The sequence below is a fragment of the Hyaena hyaena genome, unplaced genomic scaffold (genome assembly GCF_003009895.1).
Source record: "Hyaena hyaena isolate Hyena2069 unplaced genomic scaffold, ASM300989v1 scaffold_78, whole genome shotgun sequence".
NCBI classification, from domain to species: domain Eukaryota; kingdom Metazoa; phylum Chordata; class Mammalia; order Carnivora; family Hyaenidae; genus Hyaena; species Hyaena hyaena.
In genome coordinates, this window is record NW_024080710.1 from 1,658,486 (window position 1) to 1,685,548 (window position 27,063).

Sequence of the window (27,063 nt, forward strand, 5' to 3'; positions counted from 1 at the left end):
TGGCTGCCCACGTGCCCCTCCATCTTCCCCACCATGCACCGCAGTCATCATATTCTGTCTCAGGTTTCCCGTCCCTTTTCATCCAATTCTTTCCTTGGTAGGCTTTTAATAAACAGAAAGCAGCTCCTAGGCTGGGCTTCACCTCTCCTCTCCCACCCCCCGTAGAGAAATCATCTATTTTGTCCATTTTATCCCTGCAAACAGTGAACAGAAGCAAAACATGGTCAGATTTGTGGCTGTAGGTTGCCAAGGTTCAGGCAAAGATTTGGTTTTCTTGCTCAGTCTGTGAGCCTGCCACCCATCCTAGTTCTGGAAGACGGGGTGCCTCGAAGGCTACAAACATGGGCAGAGCCCAGGCTGGAGACAGTGAGGCTCACCACCTTGAAGAGGACAGGTGCTGAGCCTTCCTGAGGCGGGGGAGCTACAGGGATGTGGAGTTAGTACGGCAAAGCTTGCTCGTCTTGCTACTTTATTTGGTAAGTTTGACAAGGGAGGAATGGGAATAAGGGAACAAATGGTAGTTATTATAATTCAGGAAGTAAGAGACAGCCTCTGTCACTTTCCATTTCAGAAAGCGTTCTAGAATTTTACCGGTGGCCTTTTGTGACATTGCCACCAGGTGGAATGGTGTGCAGAAGACAAAGGCATGTCAGCACCCCATTTCTCATTTCATCGGCTATGAGCTCCAAGGAAGATCCATCATTTCATTACCATCAGTGAAGGACGCCATTACCGGCGGTGCCAAGACACCTAACCAAAGGTGAGTTATAGTTTGTAACTTGTTTTATGTACCTGTCTTTTATTTTTCCACTTCTGTTTTATGATTTCTTTTAACTTGAGAATTTGTGTATACTCCTACAGTGATTTTTTCTTTTTTAAAAACATTTATATATATATATATATTTTAATTTGAGTATAGTTGACACACGATGTTATGTAGTTTCAGGGGTGAATCACGACAGAGTGATTCAACATCTCTACACATTACACTATGCTCACCACACGTGTGGCTGCCGTACGACCCCATACAACACCAACACAATACCATCGACTGTGTTTCCTAGGCTGTGCCTTTTTCTCGTGACTTATTCTTTCCATAAATGGAAGCCAATATCTCCCACCCCCTTCACCCACAGACCTAATAATACCAATAATTGTCAAACGCATTACAGATTGCAAAGGTGTTTTACCCCTTGTCTAATTTCCACAAAGACCCAATGTAGTAGCCACTATTTCCATTTACAGATGAAGAATGGATGTGTGCAGTGAGGGAGTAGTGTGCAGACTAAGGGAGCTCATGATAGCTTGCTGGAGCCACCCCAAGCCGGCACATAGCAGGTACCCATGAATACCTGACGCATTGCTGGAACCAGACCTTGACCCAGGGCCCTGACTTGGAAGACAAGCTCTTTCCTCTGAAGGGGAAAAGAAAACAAAAATAACCAAAAAGCAAGAACAACAAAAGCCTTAGTTCTGGCTGACTTAGAAGGCATTTATCTGACAAATCAGTAATTTGTGGGCATTTGAAATTAAAAATATAAGCATTAGCAAGGTTGCCAAGTTATTATTGCATACTCATGGCAAAAACATGAAGCTGTACATGTATTAAAAGTGGAAGGATATCCAACATGAAGTTACCTCGAGATGCTGAAATTGAGTAGGTTTATTTTCATAAGGTTTTACGTATCTGCATTTTAAAATGTATTTGTCTTTTCTGTATTTTCCTCCTTAAAATATTGATTTTGGGGCACCTGGGTGGCTCATTTGGTTAAGAGTCCAACTTCAGCTCAGGTCATGATCTCACGGTACATGGGTTCCAGCCCCACATTGGGCTCTGTGCTGACAACTAAGAGCCTGGAGCCTGCTTCAAGATTCTGTCTCCTTCTATCTCTGCCCCTCCCCCACTCATGCTCTGTCTTTCAAAAATAAATAAATGTTAAAAAAATTTAAATATTGACTTTGTTGTTGCTTATCTGTGTTTTATGATTTTCATATTATTTGTTTTCTAATTTAAATGATGTACTTTTATGAATAGTCTAACTGGAAATACACTGAAGTAGTAGAACTTCAGGTAATTTTTAATTTTCTACTTATCTGCATTTGATAATTATTTAAAATCCATTTATTATCTAAATTAAATGATCTCTTTTCTTTTGGCTTTTCAGTAAACAAAACAGTGGTATCCATCTAAAGTTTTTGTGGTTAACTATATCTTTATTTTAATTTAAACTATTTGATTTTGCTTTTTTGTACTTTTCAAACTGTGTAGTGCTTGGATTAATTTTGCATTTCAAATGTTTTATTTGCTAATTGTTTTATTTATTTTCTAACTTTATTTGAGTAGCACAGTTTAGAGAATGTTTATTTCTTTATTTCTATGTATGCGTTTTCAAATTTTCCTACAATGTTATTATTTGCATCATAGTTTTCGTATTTAAACTTGTTACTGATTTTCTCAATTTCTGTGAATGTAATTTAAAGGAAAAAAAACTGAACAAAAAGATTATAAATGTACAAATCCTTATTCACAACAGCGCCAAGCTGGAAACAACAGGAAAAAACAATATCCACTAAATTCAGTATTTACACATTCAGTTGGAAGGTAGACTTTGGCAATTACACATCAGCATTTGATGCAATACTAATTAAGGAAAAAGTGACTATAAGATTGCATGGTTTTTCTGAGCATGGTCATTCTAACTAAACAGTGTACAGAGGGCACAGAGAGAAAACTGCAAGAAATAATTGAATTCAAATAAACAGGGAAAAGGTAGCTCTCTCACAAATCAAAGAGCTGAAAAGCTATTTGGACAAGCAACAGGGAAGTCAAATGATATTTCATGGGACTCACTCAATGCTTTATATAAAAGTAAGATTATTTGTCCCTTAAAAGAGGCAAACATGGCTTTTTGTTCCCTGTTAGCAATGTCCACTTCCGGCCAGGGCCATGGACAGGCTGCTCTGCCTGGTAACTAAGTGCCTCAAGGCCCATGCACTGCTGGAAGCGCGGGGGGGGGGGGGGGGGGGGGAGGGGGGGGAGGCCAGGAGGAAAAAAGCCCCAGGCAGGAAGCCAGGGGAGCCCAGGCCAGGATCCCTCCCATAGGCAGCTGGCTAAGCCTGTGCTTCCTGCCCTGGAGTTTGGGGGTGTCCGGTTTCAGCTATTGTGTTCTCACCTTGCAGGCTGGAGTCAAGATTATGCTAATTAACTCCAGGTCCCAGGTCTCCTGTTGCCTGGTGACAAAGTTTCAAAGTTTCACAGTTGAGGAGGAGGAACTGGCGTGAACAGGGTAAGTTTTTCTCTGGTGGTGGCCCTGCAATGATCGACTTACTTGAACTTTGCCAAACAACCACAGCTTCAAACTGCTTTTTGCTCTCCTCCTTTGAGTAAGCAACTTTGGAAATGCTGGTTCTCCCAGTAGGTATGCTTTATTTACAAACCCTAGACGCGAGCTAATTCATTATTTAGGAGAGGAGGAAGCTGGCCCTGAGCCCCAGGCAGGAAGGGGCAGCTAGCCGGGGACCTCTCTGGGGTCCCAGCCAGGCTTTCTTGGGTGCCTGGGGCCAAGGCTCATCGTGGTTAGGTCGGTGTGTGAGTCTGTGGGGCTTTGGGGTCATGCTTGGGTCTCTTGCCAATGTTTTGAGTCTGGAGCATTTTGCTGCTCCCACAAGCAGGGGAGACTAGCGTTTGAACTGCTTCTAAATCCAACCAATGACTGACCCCTCAAAGAAACTGCAGTGGGGGTACTCTTCTCTCAGGAGGCTGGAGCCTGATTACTGCTGACTGTGGTGGCTCTGGGGGCAAAATCCATCTTTTGAGAAGTCTGGAGGCAAACCCTTGGCACACGTTATCCTGAACATTGGGATCCATTAACAAGTAAAGTCCTAGGTGGGGCTGGGTCTTGCAAGGAGAAACTCGTCAAGGAACACACTAGAACACATGCCTTATGTCCCTATTTCCATGACAAGCTAAATAAGAGAAGGTAGGTGATCCTACTCCCAGTCTTTGTGACTTTGGACAGGCTACTTGGCCTCTCTGAGCCTCAGTCACCCCATATGTCCCATGGAGATGAAGATCAGTACATCAGGTGGTTATGAGAATTCCTTAGAATATCTGTAAAATAGAACTCCCCTATGACCCAGCAATAGCACTGCTAGGAATTTACCCAAGGGATATAGGAGTGCTGATGCATAGGAGCACATGTACCCCAATGTTCATAGCAACACTCTCAACAATAGCCAAAACATGGAAAGAGCCTAAGTGTCCATCAGTGGACGAATGGATCAAGAAGGTGTGGTTTATCTATACGATGGAATACTACATGGCAATGAGAAAGAATGAAATCTGGCCATGTGTCGCAACATGGATGGACCTTGAGGGTGTTATGCTGAGCAAAGTAAGTCAGGCAGAGAAGGACAATTACCATATGTTTGCACATATAGGAGGATTAGGAGGAACTTAATGGAGGACCGTGGGGAAGAAGAAGGTGAGAAATAGTGGGGGAGAGGGAGAGAGGCAAACCATGAGAGACTCTTGAATGCTGAGAACAAACTGAGGACTGATGGGAGTGGGGGGATGATGGGCATGGAGGAGGGCACTTGTGGGGATGAGCACTGGGTGTTATATGGAAACTAACTTGACAATAAACTATTTGTAAAAAAAAACAAAGAATATCTGTAAAATGTCTGGCCCATAGTAGGTGGTCAGTATAATCCATACACACAGTCTGAAAGCAGAAACTTCAAATATGTTAAAAACTATGCAGTCTTATTACTTTGCAAAGGGTCTGGCACGTAGTAAGTTATCAATACGTTTATGAACTGGATGTGATGTTATGTGAACCAAGTACTGAACACTGGCTCCTATGGGATGAAATGGGGAGTCAGAAAGGTTAGGAAATCTGTACAAAGTCACATATCTAGGGAGAGGCAGAACTGTGACTAGTTTCCAAGCCAGGGTGGCTCATATGCCTTCTGGGCTTGAGCCTCAGCCTGGAGAGGAGAAAGGAGGTACTGAGACAGTCACCCCCCACTCTGCAGAGCACCTGAGCTGCCACAGTTGCCTACAGACCGATTTTTGGGACTAGTGCCTGGTAGCTCTAATTTCCTCTTGGGGATTCCAGGGTCTCCTACTGTTGCTGATGAGAGGTGGGTGTGACTTCATGCTGCTCCATCCACCCATCATCTGGGCAATGGGAAAGTCAAACTAGGTGATGTTTCTTGGTCCCTGGCATCCCTAGAACACAGGGTGTGCATTGAAACAGGCCACCCCCCAAATAGGCATGATGGGGTCCGCTGCCACATCATCCACCACCAGCTTTCTATCCACTGCCAATTCGATTCATTGCCACCCTCCAATTTCTTACCAGTCTACATCATAGATCTCATCTCAGTCCCCAGAGCTGGGTCTGGTAACACCTCCTCCCTGATATTCTCTTCCTGATCCTTGGCATTCCCTTTGACATCTACCAGCTTTGGGTGCAGAGCATTATGTGCAGAGCTTCTACACCAATTGAATTGATCTCTGGTCTTTCAGTCTCTGTTTTGTTTTTATTGATTGATTTGCTTTCTCCAAAGATAATAGTTTCATGAGAAACACAGCAATGTCTATCTTGTTCACTGCATATCTTCCAACCTGACCTTGATCTATAGCATGACTCAAACACAAGTGTTGAATGAATGAATGAATGAATGAATGAATGGGCAAGTGAGTGGCTTGGACTGTAGCAAACTCTAGAGGTTAAAAGAGGACAAAGGTATAATTGTATCTTCTAATTATGACTACATTTTTTCTTTTATTATTAATATTATCATTAATAATTTGTGTTTAAAAGGTTGCAAAGACTTTTGTCCTTGGGAATTCACAAGGATCATTCTCACAAGTCTTACATCTGGTATTGTTGACCAGTGGGGAGTGTCCTGGGGCTACTCAGTGGAGAAAAGCAATCACTATGGTGCTTTTTGGTGGATCTACCACCATTATTTACCATCATAAAGGCACTGAGCACTTGCTACACACTGGTCACTCAATGTACACTCATCCTCGCATTTATTTTTCATAACAACCTACAACTTTCTGACCCATTTTGCTGACCAGTAAACTGAACTCATGACTAAAACCAGGCTGGCAGTAAAGATGGGGTGGAGTCCAGTTCTAACGGCTTCAAAGCCTCTGTGTTCCTTGCTGCCCGAGTGCCTGCCTCCTATTAAGCACTTATATTAAGTACAACAGGAAGGGAACAGACAAAATGGCTCACACGTGGGCACTACCTCTGTCTGGAAAATGCCGAAGAGCTGCCGCAACCTAAACCAAGTGCTGCTGGCTGTCTTTATGGCCATCCTTCCCACCACTTCCAGCAAGTTCCATCTATCTGCCTAAAGTCAGAAAAGAGGTGATGGTGCTGAATGCTTCGGTAATAATTTCAAGCAAGCCCAATAGACACTCAAGGAGGAGTGGGAAATCTGAATTCAGGAAATATTTCTGCAGAAAAAACTAATATTAGAAGTCACAGCATTTTTGAGAGACAGGTGCCTTACATGCAAGCACTGAGCCCCAAACCACCGTTTTGAACCCTTTAATCTCAGCATCCCTTTAAAAGTTAGACCCTGATTCTTCCAGTGGCCTCCCCATCTGGATGGAGAAAAGTTAGCCACTGTTTAGATAAATATCCTCCCCTGCATGGCACCACAGTTTGGGCCACCAACACATAAAAGGCCACGTGGTTTTTATATCACACTCATCTGGGCTTGATCAGGGTTTTGGGTGGAGAGCTTGCTGGCTCTGAGGGACCATCTCTGGAGGGAACAAGAATGGCTCCTTCCCCCTCTCTCTCCTCCACCACCACTGTCAGCATGGCCAAGCATGGGGCTGCCTCAAAACTGGTCTGTCTGCCTCCCACTTAAGTCGTAAGTCTGCAGGTGGTCGGGCGCTTTTCGTTGCCCCCCACCTCCATCTGCAACTGCTGCCAGGCAAATCGGGGCTCTCAACTCACAAGAGACACCATCACCATCCATCACCAAGGTTCCCATTCGCTAGGCACCTGTACAAGCCGACCTTTTCCTCCTGTGCAATCCTCACACTGCCCCACTTTACCCGAGGAAACGGAGGCTTAGAGAAGGACTGTGGCTTATCTTACACAGAAGGAGGAAGTAGGAGTTCAGGATGTGAGCCAGGCTGGTCCACTTCCAAAACCGTGGCCCTCTGCATGTGTGGTCCCTTCTTGTCTTTGTCCAGGGAATATTTTCTCAGATTTTCCCCTTTGACTCAAATATGTCCAATATTTAAAAATCTTTCTTGCGAGCGTGCACACACATACACACACCTCTTTTAAACAGGGTGATATGAGTGGTTTTACTGAATTCTTGAGATTGGAAAGGAAATGTGTGTGTGTGTGTGTGTGTTTGTAACTTTCTTTCTTAATTAGAAGTAGATTTTGTACCTATTGCAGAGAATTTGGAAACTACATAGGTGTTTAAGGAAAAAAGTAAAAATAACCTGATACCATACTATTCAGAAGGGCATTCTTGCTCATATTTGGATGTTCTTCCATTTTTTTCTGTAGGTGTGCGTGCATGCTCATGAGAGCACTAGCATCATATGTGCACATAACGTGTTCTTCATAACATTATATCTCAAAAGATTTCCTTTTAGCATTTCTGGAAAATGACGTTATTGTTTTGTTTTAGTTACTGTTGAATATTAGCTTCATTCTGTGACTGCGCAGCAATTATTTAATCAGTTGCCCATTGTTAGATATGTGGATTGTGTCCATTTTTTTTAAATTATCTTAAGTGGCACTGCCATAAACATATTTATACAGAACGTTTGTTCTTATTTCTTGAAGAGAAATGCTTAGAAGGGACATCTGTGCTTCCTAGCTAGCCGGGGGCTGGGGGGTGGTGTCCCTCCCAGGATGGTCAGCCCCGTGCCATCAGACCTCCTACCTGATTCCTGCTCTACCTTTACACTTGTTCCTTCCTACGTTTAAAAGCTTTTCTTTCCCTTTGGCTTAACCCAATTAAAACTTCATTTGTTGTACTGTGAACCCGCTTTCCAGCCTCCCTGCACACTTAATCTCACAGCCAAAAAGTTGATCACGCCACTGTTTACAGCCAGTTGCAAAGCCTTCTTGTCCTCAAGGGCGCCCCACCCAGGGCTGGGTACACACTCGGTGACTAATAAATATTTGGTGTGAGAGTGATATCCTTTCCCCCCATAGACCTCTCCCTTAAAACATAGTCTGCATGTTCTAGAAGTCCTTTCAAAGTAGGTGGAAAAACAGTGGGTCAAGAGGATTACCTAGCAGTTGTTACAGGCTATGCAATCTGGACGAAGCTGACCCCTGTCTGAGGTCAAGGGAACTGAGATGACCTTGTGAAGCACCTAGAATTCATTCATTCAACCAATGCTGACTGAGGGCCTCCTGCAAGCCAAGGAACTGGAAGTTCAGAGTCTGGTGGAGGAGGACAGTAAGGGACAGACAATAAAAATAAGCATAACAAGTAAGTCTACTATAAAATATATTTAGGTGTTAAGTGTTACGGAAGAAAGTACAGCAGGGGTCCCTGGGTGGCTCAGTTGGTTGCATCCCACTCTGGCTCAGGTCACAATCTCAGGGTTTATGAGTTCTAGCCCCGCACTGGGCTCTGTGCTAACAGCTTGGAGCCTGTTTGGGATTCTCTCTCTCTTCCCCTCCCTGACTTGCGCATGCACTCTCTCTGTCTCAAAATAAATAAATAAACCTTAAACAAAAGTATAGCACAGCAGGGAGGATCCATGCATGTTGGGGCTCAGTTTGCATCATTAACTGGGGGATCAGGACAGGCTGAATTGAGAAGGTAAAATTTACCCAAAACCTTGAAGAAGATGAACAGGCCAGTCAAGTAAATAGCTGAGAGAACCTTCCAGAAGAATGAAACCTCTGGAACAAAGGCTATAAAGAAGAGTTTGTGGGGCAGGTTAGAGGAATGGCCAGGCTGGGTGGTAGATGTGGAATAAGCATGGGGGCCAGTGGTGGGGAGTCCCTCAGGGAGGCGGCGGGTCACCCATGGGGCCACCGGAAGATTTCCAGCCCTTACTTGGGTGAAACAGGAGTCACTAAAGGGCTGTGAGCCAAGGAGTACCATGGTGGGACTTGGTGTAGTAGTAGAAGTCCCCTGGCTGCTGTGTTGAGAACAGATCGCATGGGGTGAAGACAGGCACAGGAAAGCAAGGTAGGAAGCCGCTGCAAATGCCCAGTGGAAACGGCAGGCACTCAGCCCAGGGTGGCACTCAGGCAGGTGGTGGGAAACGATAGGATTCTGGATCCACTTTGAGCACAGACTCAGCAGGATTTCCTGAAGAGGGATAGGGGTGTTGAGTGTGGTGTCACAGTTTGGGTCCTGACATACAAGATGCTATTGCTGTCAGTCTGGTCAGAGAAGGCTGTGGGTACGGCGGGTTGACAGGAAGCTTGGTTTTGAACACGGTGTATTTTGGTGTCTTTACATAGTACAGGCAGAAATGTTAAGTAGGCAGAAGAAGGATATGTAGGCCTGGGCTCAAGGGTGAGGTCTAGGCAAGAAACAAAAATTGGGGAGTCATTAGTGTATTTAAAGCAACGAGACTCAGTGAGATCACCAAGATATCAAGTGGAGATAGAGATAAGGCAAGTGGCATAGCTGTGGTCCCCTAGGAACCGATGGCAGACACAGTTCAAGTCCAGCTTGGTCAACTCTCAGCCACATCTGGTTTATTTCCACTGCCCCCTGGTGCCCCCACTCAGCGGATTGCATGTAAGTAAGAGGTTCTGCACATGGTAGTTTCCCGATGGACCCTCGATTTCTTTCTGTCTCAGGTGGAAACGAGAGAGGACACGGCCCGTCTGTGGTCACCCTGGGAGAAGTGTAGGGACTGTCCTTCTTTCTTTAGTTTGACATGACTTGGGATTTTTCTCACAACAGCTAGAGTATCATTTGGAATATAAGCTATATCTTGTCTTCTCTCATTCTCTTCTGCTTATTTTGTTTTTGTGTCTCTGGCCTGCCTGCCTTCCTTTCTTTTCTCCCTCCCTTCCACCTTCCCTCCCCTCTTTCCTTCCTTCCTCCCATCTTCTCCCTTCCTTCTCCCCTCTGTTTATCCCTCCCATTCCCTCTGCCACAGGGCATCTCCATCTGATGTTTCCTCTACCCAAAACACTCTCCCTGTCACCCTGGATCCTCACTTCCTTCAGTCTCTGTCCAGATGTCTTCTTCTCAAAGAGGCCCTTCCTAGTTACTGTCTCCAGAAGTGTATGTCTCTTCTAGTATCATCTCTGTCTCTTTTGTCCCAACTCTGTCTTCTCCAAGCCCTCATGGCCACCTGGCACTGTATGCCTCTTTGCTTTTGTTCATCTCCTTCTTCACTTTGCTTGTGGTATAAAACCACACCTCATCCATGGCAGTACATATTGTTAATGAATGAATGAATCCAAAAGGGCCATGGGAAGTTCAACTGCTCCCTTACGGTTGATCTTCAGGGCTTCCCTTCAAAGAATCTCACAGTTTCACAGTGGGGGTATTTATAGCCTCCTTGGAGCTATGGGCTTTCCTATACACCAGGGTAGCTGCCAGTGATTACAGGGGTCTGTACCGTGTTCACCCCTCAGCAGGTTCTCCCTGGGGCCAGATGGGGTACAGAAGAAATGCACACACACGGGGCACTTGAGGAGAACTGCCCCCCACCTCTGCAACCCTGGGGTGCCTGTACCTCAAGGAGCTATGGATGTCTCCTTGTCCTGCAGGGTAAAGTCACCTAAAGTCTGCACGTGGGTAGGCAGGGATGCCACAGTAAGGACACTGGGCTGTGAAGCCTGGTGCCACTACTCTCCTCTTCCCCCAACCCACAAAGTCACAACATATGCCTTCAAGGCTCTCTCACCCTCACCCCACCTTCAGAAGCAGCCATTTTTAACATCTCATTTATAGAAATGAGAGCTGAAGCTCAGTGAGGCTCAGGAGACTATTCAGGGTCACCAGGATGGTAAATGGGTGGTAAATGGGGGTAAATGGGGGTAAAATGGGGGGTCATCCATGTGGGTCCAAAGCCCCTGTCCTTTTCACCCTTCCAGGCCACTTTTCTGAGCCCATTTCCTTATCTGCAAGGGAGGCCGAGGCTGTGAGGAGAAAATGCAATAAGGGCTATGTGGTCACAGCAGTATTTAAGCCACATTGACTGAAATCGAATTAACACTTATCTCTTGAGGTTTCAAGGTACCAAGACTGACTGGTTCTTTCTCCTTCCTGTGTGGGGAGGTTGGTTTGCGCATTTTGAATGTGTTAGTTGATGAACAAGGCATTTCTAGTCTGTTAAACTAATAATCTTAATATTTTATTTTAATTGTAAGGCACCTATTCCCTTTTGTTCCTTTAACAAATCCAATTAAAACAGAGTACATTCAGAATTACAAAATAGATGCTATTAAACCAATAAGAAATCATAATCTTTTGTTATTGGGCCATGTGACCCCCTGGGAACTTTTGCTCCAAATAAAAGTTGAATTCTTATTATCCGCTAGGGAAAGGGGGCAGTTTGACAGATAACGACTTCCCAGGCAGCACATGTGCAGAGCCTCACTGGTGCTAAGGATGGAGAAGTAAATAATATTAAGGGTAGACAAAGCTGTACGTGCATAATATCCCAGGAAGATACTTAGAGCTGCGTTGATCAGATTAACCAGCTAACTGCCACATGAAGTGAACTTGATAATTTCCACACAGACACTCTGTATGCTGCAGCCCTGTTGTCGTGGAAAGAACACTCCACCCAGCAGCCTTGGGGGTAAGGGGAGCCGTTTGAGCTTGGATAAAATACTTCATGCCCCACTCTGCCCCACATTGTTCTTATCTTAGGGTAGGAGGAAGATTCCCACCTCAAAGGAGAGTAGTGACAACTGAATGGATGGGAGGTTGTTTTGTGAAGGAGAAGGCATGATGTGCCCCTTAGGGCTTAGCATGCTTGTGTGTGGGAAGGGGTGGATGGCGTCATGTGATCGACAAATGGAGACGGCCTCTTATCTGGGAAGGTCGGCCATGCAAGTTACAGGGGTTAGATTTTAGTGAGCCCACGTGGTGAAAATCAAACTTCTGGTGGTCTGCATACAGCCTCTCAGGGCGTCTGCACAGCCAGCAGCCACCCCAGGATAGAAGAGGGCCCCCAATTGTGCTGAGCCCCCAGGAATGTGGCGAGCTATTTCTGGACCGTGCTGGATGAAAACCTTTATCTTTACGTTCTTGACAAATTCAGTGTGACTGTGAGGGGACTAGCACAGCTGAGGGACAACCGATGCCTGTCTCCATCACCACCTGCTTGGGGGCACACACCTAGTAAGTAAACTGTGATGGCATATGTATACCCTTTAAACTGTCTCTTTCTCTCTCATCATCAATCTCCAACCTCTTACAGTTCAATGACTCCATTAATGCTATTACAATATCTTTAAAATTCATCTTATTCAGATATACACCTCCACGTATGTATTTAGGAGAATGAACACCAAGCACATTAGCCCCTGGCCAGTACAGCGAGCAGGCAGTGTTCTGAAATGGTTTCTTCAGGGATTCCAATTTGCAGTGGTCCCTCCAAAAGGTCAGTGGGACATCTGCATTGTTGACCTGGCAGGGACTCTGGCCAAAGTTTGGCCAGCTATTTCAGCCAGGGAGGCTACTCTGTTCGCCCTAAGCTGCTTGCAAGTGGGCATCATTGCACTTTCCTGGCTAACCCATGCCAAGTTAGAATGAGCCTAAATGAACGTCTGACCATCCAGAGTCTGCAACCCTGTGACATATCTTGGTTCCTACATTGGAGACCCCATAGGTGACCAAAATCGGCAGCACACCTTTAGGGGGACATGAGGGGCCAGCAGCTTTAATTTCTGGTACAGGTGTCTTTGCCCTGGGAGTACTAGGATTCTAGAATGCCTTCTTCTCCTTGGAGTCAGGGGGCCAGCAATGTGCCCTCCCCACCCCTCCCAGGATAAGCAATTCCTACTGTTAGCAACAGAAGAAAGAGAAGAGAGGCAGGTTAGCATAGCACAAAGACCATAAGCTTTGGTCTCAGACACATCTTGGCTCACTTTGGCGATGTTGTGTTGTCTGTATTACCTTGGGGAAGACACTTGACTTCTCTGAGCCTCAATTCTCTTAGTTTCAAACAAGAATGATACTTGTCATAGTTGCTGTGGAGATACAGAAAGGGTCTGACAGCGTGTTCTCAGTAGTTACTTTGGTACATGTCACTTGAGTGAATGATGTTGAGGGGACCTTCTGTAACTGACGTCAGAAAAGCCCCAGGATCATGGGGACACTGTAAGCCTCCACTCCTGCTGTCTGCATCTCTCTCCATCAACTCTGCCAAGCGCCTGGTGGAGCCGATGCTATGAGTGTCACAGAAAGCTTTCTGCCTCCCGTCTGTCCCCTATCCCCTTCCTAGCAATCTGCCCTTCTGTCCACAGGAAAGAGGGGTGCAGCATCACACAGCTGGGGGCAGTAATAGGAAAAATAAAACCATTTCATGTTTAGACACCCCCAGGAAGCCTATGCTCTGCAAACCAGCTACCTCTGTAAAGCAGGTAGAGGAGCACACAAATCCTGGCCCAGAGTGGGCACTAAACAAAATGGTGATTCTTCCCCCAGCCCCCTCATGCAAATTACATCCGAGTCAAACATTAGTGCCTATTTTAGTGGCCTGGTCAGAGGTTCCAGACAGATGCACTCCACAGATGCCCCCACAGTGACCACCCACATCTTCACCTGCCACATGGCTGCTTACGAGAAGGTATGGCTCGTTTTAGGGAGGGGTGGAGGCCACAGGGAATGATCTGAAGCCATGTGAGAAGTCACAGCAGAGGTGAGCCTGGCCTCTTACGCAGCTGGTGAATGGGTTTTATAAGAATCAGAAGAGAGAATAAGTGCAATGCCTTTGGAATGGGTGATTTTTTTTGAAGGACACACCATTTCCCTTTAAGACCTGGCCCCCAAGCAAAAGAAATTTCTCATCCATACAATAAGAAGCTTGCTGTGAAGGTAGCTCCAATATTGGCTATGAAATGGCAGTGACTTTGGGGGTTTCGGTTCTACAGTGTGTCTCTCCTGTATCTCAATGTATCAGTCAAAAGGGTGAAATAATTATGGTGAGACCACATTAGCAAGATGTTGAAGATATCATATATATACAAAGTCAGTCTTAATTACAAATATAAAGATACATGAGTGCAAAGCACAAGATAAATTCTATTATCATCTAGATGATAACAATCTTACAACTGAAAAATGCCTGCAAATATTTTGATGGCATTAAAATATAGGTTGCCATTACATTTTTAATTTAGATATCCATGGGGTGTCCCACCATGCTGTTTGATTCACAATGACTATATAGAAAAATTAATTAGAAATTAGAGTCAACCAACTGGTCTAGTTTTTCCAAAGTACAAAAGCCAATTGTTCAAGATAAAAAGACTGGGTACCTTTAAAAACTTTTTGTATTAGGGCTTCTCAGCTATTCGTACGATATGAAATCTATTATGTATCTAACCACCCTTCCAAATGTCTGTCTGCCCATCCATCCATCTATCTCTCCATCTATCTGTTTATCAACTTTTGTCTCTTTCTCTGATTTCCAGCTTCCCTTGTGTGGGCTCTTGGTCCCCCTCTGACATTAGAGGATTCAGTGAATTGATAATAACAGACCATCTAACCAGGTTCAGTTGAGTCAAAAGATCATGAGTTTTACACTTCTTTTGCCTATACTGACTCCCTTACTCAATAGAAGAACGGGGTAGGATACTGACCTTTCTCAGCTGAATGAAAAAAGGGCTATTCCTGTTCTTTGGGAACTTCTGGCACTGGTCTGCTTCTAGTGGCACTCAGCCCCTTAGGTGGTCAGGATGGACCCTGAGCAATATAATACACCTGCTCTCCATAACCAAGAGCAAGGGACTCAGCCAGGAAGGGGGACCCTGAGGAGAAGTATGAAGGTGGTGGGGGCTGATCATGCTTCATCTGGCTTAAGACTGTCTGGGGACGCAGACGTGCTGGGGAAGAGGTAGAGTGCATTATCCTAGCCTCTGCTTTGCCTTGCAGGTAATTAAATGGGCAGGCTCAAGCCACAGGGCCTGTTGGAGAGAAGTTCATTAATGGAGAAGTACTCTGTGGGCAGCTCCGTGCTGCTTCCTTCCCCTCACTCATCACAGATGGAGGGCTTCTTCTTATCATGGTGTGGATGGGCTTTGGGGAGCGGGCTTCACCAGGCCCACCTGGGTGGATCTTCAAGTCTACTGGAAGCATCTTTCTCGTCCAGGGCCCCTCTAGCATGTGCTTACTGTGTTTGGCCTTTCTGAGCTGAGCTTTATCTTGAATACAAGAAATACAAAAGATAGCCCAGACTTTGGAGCGCTCAGGAGAACCAGGAGGTCAGAATCAGTAACGATTTAGATTTTGGCTCTTTGAGCTTGGAGACTGGCTCTGTTTTTTGCTCACTTGTCAGGGCTTTGTCACATAATAGACTCTCAATAGACTTACACAATGAATGAATGAATGAATGAATGAATGAATGAATGAACGAATGCAGTAATAAGCACATGGATTTGGCTTAAATTAGTCCCAAAGGACTAATACAAGGATCATAAACAAAGGAAACTTTACTATTTGTTCAGGCCCATGTGACAGAATGGCCAAATAAAATACAGACTTATACAATGTTTGAGGCACATGTAAACTAAAAATTTTCTCTCGTTTATATGAAGCTCTAATGTAACTGAGAATTTGTAATTTTATTTGCTAAATCTAACAGCCTTATAATGCGAAAAAGCAATTAATAAGCATTAAGGCCAGAACACAAGATCCATTGCTCTTGGTCCCTCTTTTAAAAAAAAAAAAATTAAATGTTTATTCATTTTTGAGGGAGAAAAAGAGGAAAGAGAGAGAGAGAGTGAGAGAGAACATGGGAGGGGCAGAGAGAGAGGGAGACACAGAATCCAAAGCAGGCTCCAGGCTCTGAGCTGTCAGCACAGAGCCCGATGCGGGGCTTGAACCCACAAACTACGAGACTATGACCTGAGCCAAAGTTGGACACTTAACCGACGGAGCCATCCAGTTAACCCCAGTCCATCATTTTTTTAAATTGAGATTTCAACTCAAGTGCAGCAGGGCAGTTTTTCTGACATGCACCTAGTGCATAGTTGTTCCCTGTGGTGATATGCATGTACCATAGCAATGCCACATGGTACACATTTGAATGCCTTTTACTGGGCAGGACAGGGCTAAGTGGAGGCATAAAAATCCACAGACTTCCAAAACCAGGCTAAGCCAACAGCCACAGTGAAAAGGAAAGAAATAGAATATGGAGTCCCAAATCTTTTTAAGTTTTTTTTTTTTTTTTTTCTCTTAAGTGTAAGATTTCCTTTTTGTAGCATACAGTTCTCTGGTCTCTACCAGATGTACAGCTTCACATAAGCACCAGTCAGGATACGGGCAGTTCCAGCACCCTGGAAAACCCCCTCCTGGTGCTCCCTTGTAGTCAAACCTTGCTCGCCCCTGATCCCTGGCAACCACTCCTCTGTTTTCTGTACAATCATTGTGGCTTTTCCAGAATGCCATATACATGGAGTCATTCACTATATAAGCTTTTAAGATTGGCTTCTTTTATTCAGCAAAAATGCTTTTGAGATTCATCCAAGTTGTCGCATATGTCAATAGATTGGTCCTCTTTATGTCTAATAGTGTTCCACAATAAAGATAACACCACAATTTCTTTATCCGCTCACTGCAAGGCCTTTGGGTTGTTTTCTTCTGATTTTGGCAATTGTGAACAGAGTAGCTATCAACACACATGAATAAGTTTTTGTGTGAACCTCAGTTTTAGTTTTTCTAGGGTAATTATCTGGTCGGGGGGAATGCTGGGTCGTAGGGTAAGTATACAGTTAATTTTATAAGGAATTGCCAAACTGTTTCCCAGAGTAACGTTTTGAATTCCCATTAGCAATGCACCAGTGCTCTGGTTGTCCTATGTCCTTGCCAATTCTTTGTACTATATAGATTTTTATGTTTTGGTTTGTTTTTTATTTTAGACATTCTAATAACTGTGTCGTGGTATCTGTGTGTGATGTTAGTTTGCATTTTCCTAGTGACTTATGATGTTCAGCAGCCTTTCGTGGGCTTATTTGCCAACTATGAAACTTCTATGGTGAAAAGTCCCATTAAATCTCTTGGGCATTTTATTTTTTATTGTATTATTTGTCTTCTTACTGTTGACCTTGTGCTCTTTATAGATTCTAGATAATAGTCCTTTTGTGGGACATGTGTTTTGCAAATGTTTGCTTCCATTCTGTAGCTTGTCTTTTTATTTGCAATTCTTTTAAGCAAGCAGAATTTTTTTATGGAAGTCCAACTTGTGAATATTTTACTTTTTTATGGGTTGTACTTTTGCCTAACTCAAGCTTATGAAGATTTTCTTATATGTTTTCTTTTAAAAGTGTCATGGCTTTCTACTTTACATTCATATCGGTGATCCATTTTGAGTTCATCTGAGTTAATTTCAATAGTTTGAGATTCAATGTGTTTTTGCTTATGGGTAACTAATTGTTCTAACACCATTTATTGGAAAAGTTCATTGCTCTTCCATTGAATTTCCTTTGAAATTTTGTCAAAATTCAACTGACCATATTGGCTATATTTGTGTGGTTCTATTTCTGTAATCTGATCTATGTATGTCTCCGTTCACCAAAACCACATGTTGTAATCACATGGTAAGTTTTAAAACTAGAAGCATGAATCCTCCAACTTTATTTTTCTTTTTCAGATTTTTTTTTAGATTTCTAGTTTCTTTTCCTCTCAATAAACATTTTAAAGTCTGTTCATTCATGTATAAAAATAATCCTGCTGGAATCTGTATTGATCTTTAGACCAATTTGGATAGAATTGACCTCTTAACTCTACTGAGTCTTCCAACTCATGAACATGCTACGTTTCTCTATTTATTTAGATATTCTTTGCTTTATTTCATCAGTGTTTTATAATTTTCATCATAGAGATCTGTAAAATTTTGTTACTTATCTGAAATACGCAGGCGTTTTATCTTTTGGAGCATTATTCTTTTCCAAATTTCAAAGTCCAATTGTTTATTGCTGGAATATAGAAGTGCTTTTTTGGTGTGTTAATCAAGGTGTTAACCTTATATCCTGCAACCTTGATAAACTCATTAATTACTTCCAAGAGTGTTTTTTTAAATTTTGTGGAACTCTCTAGGTGAACAAGCAGGTAATCTGTATGTAAGTAAGGAGAGTTTTGTTTCATCCTTTCCTACCTATATGCCTTTTATTTTTCTTGTGCTATTGCACTGGCTAGAATTTCAAATATGATGTTGAACAGGCATACTGAGAATTTACCTTGTTGTTTTGTTGCCAAACATAGGGGGAAATTTAGTCTGTCACCGAATATGATATTAGTTGTAGGGTTGTGTGTATGTATGTATGTGTGTGTTTGTATGAATGTGTAAGCCCTTTATCAGGTTACAGAAGAGCCTTTCTACTACTGGTTTGCTGTCATCAACGGATGTTATCTTTTGTCACTAATTTTTTCAGCACCATTTGGTATGATCATGTATTTTCTTTTTATAGTCTGTTAAAATGCTGCATTACATTGATTTCTGAGTATTAAATCAACCTTGCCTTTCCATTTGGTTGTCGTGTATTTTTCGTTTAACTTATTACTAGATTCCATTTGCTAATAATTTATGGAGAATTTCTGTGTCTATATTCATGAGAAATATTACTCTGCAGTTTTCTTTCTTTATATGGTCTATATGTGATTTTAGTATCAGGGGAGTGTTGGCCTTAGAAAGTAAGTTAGGCATTGCTCCCTTTTCTATTTTCTAGAAAACATCATGTAAACTTGGCGTTGCCTTTAAATTTTTGGTAGAGTTTGTCAATAAAACTATTTGGGTCTGGAGATTTGGGGAGGGAAGTTTTCCAAGTATGAATTCAGTCTCTTTGATGAATATTGGTCTTCATAGGTTGTATATTTCTTTACTGATGAGATTCTTAGTTTGTGTTTGATGACTCCTAGATTTTTTTCTAAGGTTGTTTGTACTATTCCCTTATTATTCCTTTAATGTCTGTCTCTTTAATTACTGATATTCATAATAGGTGCCTTCTCTTTCCCTTTTTCTTTCAACATCAGTCTGGTTAGAGGCTATCAATTTTATTAATCTTTTCAAAGGAGCAGCTTTTAGTTTCATTGGTTTTCTCTGTTGTCTTTCTACTCTCAATTTTATTGCTTTCTTCCCCTTTCTTTATTATTTACTCCTTGTGCTTGATTTGGGTTTATTTTTATCTTCTTGCTAGTTTTTAAAGATGGAAGTTTAGGGGCGCCTGGTGTCTCAGTCAGCTAAGTGTCCAACTTCGACTCAGGTCATGATCTCGTGGTTGGTGAGTTGAGCCCTGTGCCGGGTTCTGTGCTGACATCTGGGAGCCTGGAACCTGATTCAGATTCTGTGTCTTCCTCTCTCCCACTCTGCCCCTACCCTGCTTGTGCACTCTCTCTCTCTCTCTCAGAAATAATAAATGGATAAAATTTTTATAAAATTAAAAAAAAGTTCACATTATTGGTTTGAAACCTTTCTTACTTTTTAAAATTTTCCTAGTACGAGCATTTAAAGCTATGAATTTCCCTCTAATCACTGCTTTAGTTGCATACGATAAGTCTTGACATGTTCTATTTTCATTTTTCTTCAGTTCAAGACATTTTCTGATTTCTCTTGAGATTTCTTTGATTCATAAATATTTATAAATATATGGCTTAATTGTTAACTATTTGTGGAGATTTTCACTTATCATTCTGATATTGATTTCTAATTTAAATTCCATTATTTTCAGAGAACACTCTTTCCTTTATTTCAATTTGTTTACATTTGTTAAGATTTGTTTCATCAACAAGAATACAGTACATATTTGTGAATATTCCATGTGCACCTGAAAAGAATGTGTATTCTGTTGCGAGGCAGACTATTTTATGTGTCAATTAGATCAGTAGTTCTCATGTGGTGGTGAGTTTGCTTCCTAGTGAGGAGTTGGCAAGTGTTTAGAGACATTATTGTTGTTAAAACTATTAGAGAGCTACTTGCATTTAGTGGGGAGACCCTTGTGGCCTTCTGCTGCTAAATATCCTACATTGTACAGAACAGAACTTTCCCCTGTCCTGCCCCACCCCTGCTAACAACAAAGAATTATATGGTCCCAAATGTCAATAGAGCCAAGGTTGAGAAACCCTGTCCCTTGTGATTTTCTTTCTAGTTGGTTTATTGATTATTGAGTGACAAGTATTGATATCTCCACTTCTAATCATAAATCTATTTCTTTTTTCAATTCTACCAGTTTTCAATTCTTTTATATCAAAGCTCTGGTCTTAAGTACATATACATTTAATATTTTTGTACCTTCATGGTGAAGTGTCTCTTTTATCATTATGTAGTATTCCTCTTAATCTCAGGTAAATATTCATGCTCTGGAAATATACTTAGTCCGATATTAATAAAATCATTCCAGTTTTCCTTCAGTGTTCTCATAGTATGTCTTTTTCCATTCTTTGAATTTAAATTACTTTTATTTAAATACAGTGGATTTCTTATAGATACCATATAATTGGGTCTTTTTCTTTTATTATCCATTCTCATAATTATACTTTGAATTTTTTTGTTTAGGTCATTTTCATTTAATGGAAGTATTGATATGTTTTGATTTAGGTCTGCCATTTTAATAGTTGTTTTTGTTTGCTTCATTTCTTCTTTTCTGCTTTATTTTAGATTACTTGACTTTTTTTATAGTTTCATTTTAATGTTTATATTTTGGCTTTTCCTATGTCTGTATATTGTTTTAATGATTGCTCTGGAGATTTAAAATATACATACTTAACTTTCCACAGCCTTAATTCCACTTAATTAATTAATACCACTTAGAATTAATATTTTAATTTTGTGGGGAAATTGTGCTAAAGCAGACACCTGTCTCCTGACAGCATGTTTTTGTTCAGGGTGGTAGCTTGGTCCAAAATGGAAAATCAGAAAGCCTCTAGAACAAGGAAGGACAGTTTGAATTCTCTTCCTAGCTGAAGACCTTCCTTGCTCCTGAGCCTCAGTCTTCCTCTCTTTACAATGAAGATAATCCAATGGATCTTACTGGATTGTTGAAGATTAAAAGGAATACGTGTAAAGTTCCTGATAATAATATTCAATAGTTAACATTAATCAAACTTTTACTATGTGCCAGGCACTGTTGTAAGCACTTTATGCTTAGATAATTTACACTCCCCAAGAGCCCTATGGGCGGCTGTTTTCATAATGAGAAAATTGTGGCACTAAAAATTTAAGAAAATTCTTCACTGTAGAGGTAGACTTCTAAGCCATGAATTCTGAGGCCAGAATCTACCCATGATTCTGTACATTCTACTTTTCTACGTGGTGGCAGTCATAACTACTATCATACCTATCAGTGCAGAGGAGTCTGCAGCTGAGTTTCAGTGTGAGGTATGTGAAGGGAGGAAGTGTAGAGGGTAGGAAGTAGAAAAAGACAGCATTCTTTTACATTCTGCCAGGCTCAACCCTGGCTCCTCCACACTCATTGGCACAGTGTAGGCACACAGTCTCACGTGTGGGCTAAGCAAAAGACATCCCTGTGCCATTTCTGTTCAACTGCAGTGATAGTAGCTAAGGTGTAACTAGTGCCTCTGGGTCAGAAGGTGAGGATAAATGTAATACATTAAGTCATTCTTAACTCCCACCTTATTCCCTCATATCCAGGCTATGCTGCTGCTGCTTCTTTTTTTTTAATGTTTATTTATTCTTGAGAGAGGAAGAGAAAAAGAGACAGAGAGAGAGAAAGAGAGAGAAAGAGAGAGAAAGTGGGGGAAGGGCAGAGACAGAGGGAGACACAGAATCTGAAGCAGGCTCCAGGCTCTGAGCTGACAGCACAGAGCCCGACACTGGGATTGAACTCACAAGCTGTGAAATCATGACCTGAGAGGAAGTTGGATGCTTAACTGACTGAGCCACTCAGGCACACCTATGCTGCTTCTGAGAACTCATGAGGGATACATGAGGCAACTGAAGGAAACTAGATTTTTGTGAGGGTCTGGGAAGTGGCAGATAGCTAAGAACACACACATGTACCCCTTCGCAGGAGGAGTCCAGGACAGAATGGAGGGATTCTTATATCAAAGAATGGCACAGCCAGAGGGGTGTTGAGCATCCTTCAGGCCAACCTTCCACCACTGATGAGGTTGAATTTGCTGAAGATCTTTGGCTAGGTTACTTTGGCTGATCCCCTAATTTCTGTCGTTCTCTCCTTTAACCATTCGTGAGAGAAGCATTATAGTTAGGGGGGAGTCTAGTGCCCTCATGTCATCTCCTAACTATACATATTTTTTCTTCTTGTCAGAGTATATCTTCTAGCAGTTTCTTGTGACTTGTCCCTCAAACCAATCACCACTGAATCAGAACAACACGCTCCAAACATACATCCTTACTGAAAGAACATGGCCAAGGGTGGGAAAGGCCCCAAGGGCAAGAAGATTACCTTAAATGTGGCCAAGAACTGTATCAAAATCACCTTTGATGGGAAAAAACGCCTTGACTTGAGCAAGATGGGAATTACTACCTTCCCCAAGTGTATCCTGAGACTGAATGATGTGGATGAGCTCGACCTTAGCCGGAACATGATCAGAAAGATCCCTGACTCAATCTCCAAGTTCCAGAACCTGCGGTGGCTGGACCTACACAGCAACTACATCGACAAGCTCCCTGAGTCCATTGGCCAGATGACTTCTCTGCTGTACCTCAATGTCAGCAACAACAAGCTGACCACCAACGGGCTGCCTGTGGAAATCAATCAGCTCAAGAATATCCGCACTGTGAACTTGGGCTTGAACCATCTGGACAGTGTGCCCACCACGTTGGGTGCTCTGAAGGAGCTCCATGAGGTGGGGCTACATGACAACCTGCTGAACACCATCCCCAACAGCATCAGCAAACTCCCCAAGCTCAAAAAGCTCAACACAAAGCGAAATCCCTTTCCCAAGGTAGAGGAGTCAAGTACATTCATAGATTCCATCAAAAGGCTGGAAAACTTGTATCTGGTGGAGGAGAAGGAGCTGTGTACAACTTGTCTGAGAAAATGCCAACAGGCCCGGGAAAAAGTGAACAAAATCAAGAATATCGCTGCAGCAACGCCGAGAAAGGCCATCTTTTCTAATCTGGCCTCACCCAACTCCATGGCCAAGGATTCCCAGGAAGATTGGAGGTGACCTGGGACCCTGACCCTGAGGCAGGAAGGGAAAAGGGAGTGGGGGAAGATGGCGGGAGGCTGCATCTACAGGGAATTGTGGGCTCCCCCCATTACTGCAACAGCTCCTCCAGCCAAGCCCATAAAATACCTTTCCTTACCTCCTTGGCTTGTGATTTTGTTGACTCGAGGGCTTTAGTTCTTTGCCATTCCACATGTTTCTCTCTTCTTTGCATGCACACACCCACACGTACAGGCACAATGAGTCAGAAAAGGGCCATCCATCCCACTTCTTCCCAGAAGTCTCCTGCCGACAGCCCGTGGCCAGGGTAGCCAATATTGCCAGCATACTCTTAGTCACATTGTCATCCACTTCAGGACCAAATGCAGCTCCCACATGTGGAGTTCATTCTATGGGAATGCTTTGGTTCAGGGTTTTGGAAGTCAGGAATCTCAGAGCATGGATTGGTAGGAGGGCAGATGGAGATTTAGTCTTGGGAAGGTCACAAATCTGGGCCACAGGAGATGAGTAGATAGTATCACTAAGTGTTTGCAGGTAATATCTTGGGGTGAAAGCAGCACTATCTTTTTCTCTTGTCTGCATGTGCACAATTTGCTCTAGGAGCTTTCTAGACTGAATCTGCAAGCTTTTGACTGGCTGTGAATGAATGAGAGTACATCTTCATCTTATTATGTCCAATTCCTTTCTGGACTCTTGTGGGGGAGCAAGGGAAGAATGGTTGGAGGTATGGGTTTGTGCAGTCAATAAATAAATACCTTACTAGGCACTGTGCTAGGTGTAGGGACTGTGTCCTGGAGGAAAGCCTGCCCTTTCATGTGCAGACCAGTTGAAAGAAGGCAGGACAGAATGTCATTGTCTAAGAAACTTAGGATATCAGGGCCAAGATGTGTGCAGGCATTGAGAAAAGCCAAAGATTCTGGAGATGGACAGATCTAGGGCCAGGGAAGTTCTAGTTCTAGTTCTTCCTTGCCATTTTCCTGGACATCTTACTTTGCTTTGCTTCCATCATCTATAAAGTGGGGAAAATATGGCACCCAACTATAATGGTTGTTGCAGTAGCTGAGAACATTCCTTGTACTATTTACTCACACTCATCCATACCCCATACTAAAAGGAAAGGATCAAAGAAGATATAGTTAGGAAAGCCTTTTTTTTTTCTTTCCTAATCAAGACTTTCCTATGTAGGTGGCACGTTTTTTAGTGGTCAATGGAAAGGTACAGAGATCTGTTCATTTAGTGGGACTAGCGTATTTCTTTTTCACATTATAAACCATAGCAGATAGCACACTTCATTTCTTCACTCCTTACTGCAATTTTCCTTTGTAATGCTTAACTGTGATGACAGTTCCTAAAACCTCTGAAGATATGATTCAAAATTCCCTGTTCAGATTTTCCTTTTATTAAATGTTTTCCATTATAAAAATCACAAAACCAAAGCATAGCTTTAAATATAACATCTTAAAGCATCCACAATTCTACAATGCATGCCAGCTATAATATTGACAGATTTCCTTATTAATTATTTTTCTATGTATATTTGCTATTCAGTGAAAATTATAGCATCTATGTCATTTTCATCCTGCTTTAAAACCTATGTTGTTACATGGTCTTAGAAACCACAATTTAAAACATCTGCAGGCTAGCCAAACACACGCATAAGTTACTGTGGGGCATTCAAGCTGTTTCTAGTTTTTCACTAATAGAAATAATTTTGTGATGGAAGCCTATATGATGAAGACTTTAAAAACTATTTTGCATTATTTTCTTGGTATAGCCTCATTATCACAAACATGCTGAAGTGTGTTTTTAAAAAATAGTTTTTAATACATGCTATCAAATAGCTTATAACAAGATTACACATTTATGATTCTACCAGTAATATATTAGAGAATCCGTTTCACTGCATCCTGGTCAGCTTCGAGTACCATCCTTTACATGTTCTCCTTTGCTTAATGTCTGAAATGATTTGCTAGAAGTCCTTCCCAAGGTGGTGGAGCAGTCGTGTCTGTGACATGCATGATAAGATGTCATGCCAGGCTCAGAAGCCACCACTGGTATGTTGTCCTTGAACATGTCCCTAAGGTAGCCATTCTGCTATTTTAGCTACTTCCTCTTTCACCCAGGAAGTACAGAATCTAAGCAAGGGCATGTGATCCAAACAGAGCGATGGCTAGTTATTTGGATATTACCCATGTCCATTCCTAACCCCTGGAGATCTTTTTTTTAGAATTAGTGTTACCCTCTTAGTCACTCAAAGGGATTGGCAGAGAACAGGAAGTAAGAATAAAAGGTCTCCCTGGGCCTCTAGGCGGGATCCTGGTCTGGGCCATGGATTTGCCCCCTACTTCTCCTGCTCTGTCACAGCATACTTCCTCCACTGTCTTTGGCCCTCAGCATCCTCCAGCCACTGATCCTGGATTCGCGGCCAACTGAGTGGTTGCTGACACCATCCTTGTCTTATTTGTCATCCTTGGTCTAAGTGCTTTATTCTGCTTTCTTTCTCACAGCCAGGTTGTAGGAAAGGGTTGTAAGCATGGTTGACTTCACCAGGACTGATAAATAAATGGGCAGGGGGCTTTGATTTGCCACAGGATACATTCATGTTTGACACCTGGTTAGCCAGGAAAAGCGGCATTAGGATGGAGCAACGATTGGTGACAGAAATGAGTTAGGTGTCCTCTTCCACATTTTATCCCTTTTTTTTCCCCATCAAGGGAAAGGCTTGATGACTGACATTCCTTCATGCTGTAAAATTCACAGTCACTTTTCCTTCCTGGAATTTATATTAAGCCTAAAAACACTTGATATGAAAAGCATGGGGTTTCCCTTTCCTCAAACAGAACAAAAACCTTATTTAGGCTAACCCAGTCACTGCTCTTTCTAAAAGCCAGGCATGACCTCGGTGACCCCTGTATGACCTTTTCCTTTGCTGTGTTTTGCCTCCATGACCTGGAGTAATTGCCTCAGTCTCTTATCTCCATCCCCAGGATCCGTTCAACATCTCCCTAGAATAGCTTTATGGCAAAAACTTGAAGACTAATCAGCCAACAAGAATAAATGACTCTGAAGAAGAAAAGCCCTCGGTTAGGAGAAGAAAAGAGTGGTAAGGGGAACATTCTGGAAGCCAGGTTGTCTGGTGCTGGCCAAGAGACTGACTCGCTTCTTAAATTCACTTTGCCTCACTTTGCTTTAGACCATCTGTGTGTGAAAATGACTTTGGAAGTACTTGGTGTATTTTTTATGCATATAGAGGAAATGTTTAAAAAGTGATATATATAAATTATAGAAAATTAAAGTTTTAAAAGTCGGCTTTAAGAATTAAAAGACTTATGGCCTCTACACTTCCCTTGAACTAGTAAAATCTCTATGCCAGTCGCCTGTGGTAAGTTATGTACTTATGATGCAATACATCTGAAACTAAAATCTACACAAAAGATTCATACAAAGAAATATACTTAAAAATATGGTAGATAAATCAAAGTAGATTTTAGTAAGTCAGTAATGCACAGGTAGATGAAAGAAAGAACGAAAGAAAGAAAGAAAGAAAGAAAGAAAGAAAGAAAGAAAGAAAGAGAAAAAGAAAAAGGAAGGAAGGAAGGAAGGAAGGAAGGAAGGAAGGAAGGAAGGAAGGAAGGAAGGAAGGAAGAAGAAGAGAAAGAAAGGAAAGAAATTAGAAATGAACAACAGGGAAAAAATAAACAAGAAAACAAAAAACAAAATGGGAGATTTATATCCTCACATTTCAATAATTACATT

The 27,063-nt window shown here is 42.3% G+C and overlaps 2 protein-coding genes across 7 annotated transcripts in view; one reads left to right on the forward strand and one right to left on the reverse strand.

Annotated features, from left to right (window-relative positions):
• Positions 1-27,063, reverse strand: part of WDFY4 (WDFY family member 4) — a 292,803-nt gene that overhangs the window by 44,876 nt on the left and 220,864 nt on the right. The gene's annotated exons all lie outside the window — the stretch shown is intronic.
• On the forward strand, positions 623-26,564 carry LRRC18 (leucine rich repeat containing 18). The gene is made up of 4 exons (XM_039233719.1): positions 623-760; positions 3,181-3,287; positions 22,443-23,303; positions 26,295-26,564. Exons 3-4 carry the CDS (start codon positions 22,540-22,542, stop codon positions 26,314-26,316), a joined length of 786 nt encoding a protein of 261 aa, XP_039089650.1. The 5' UTR covers positions 623-760; positions 3,181-3,287; positions 22,443-22,539; the 3' UTR covers positions 26,317-26,564.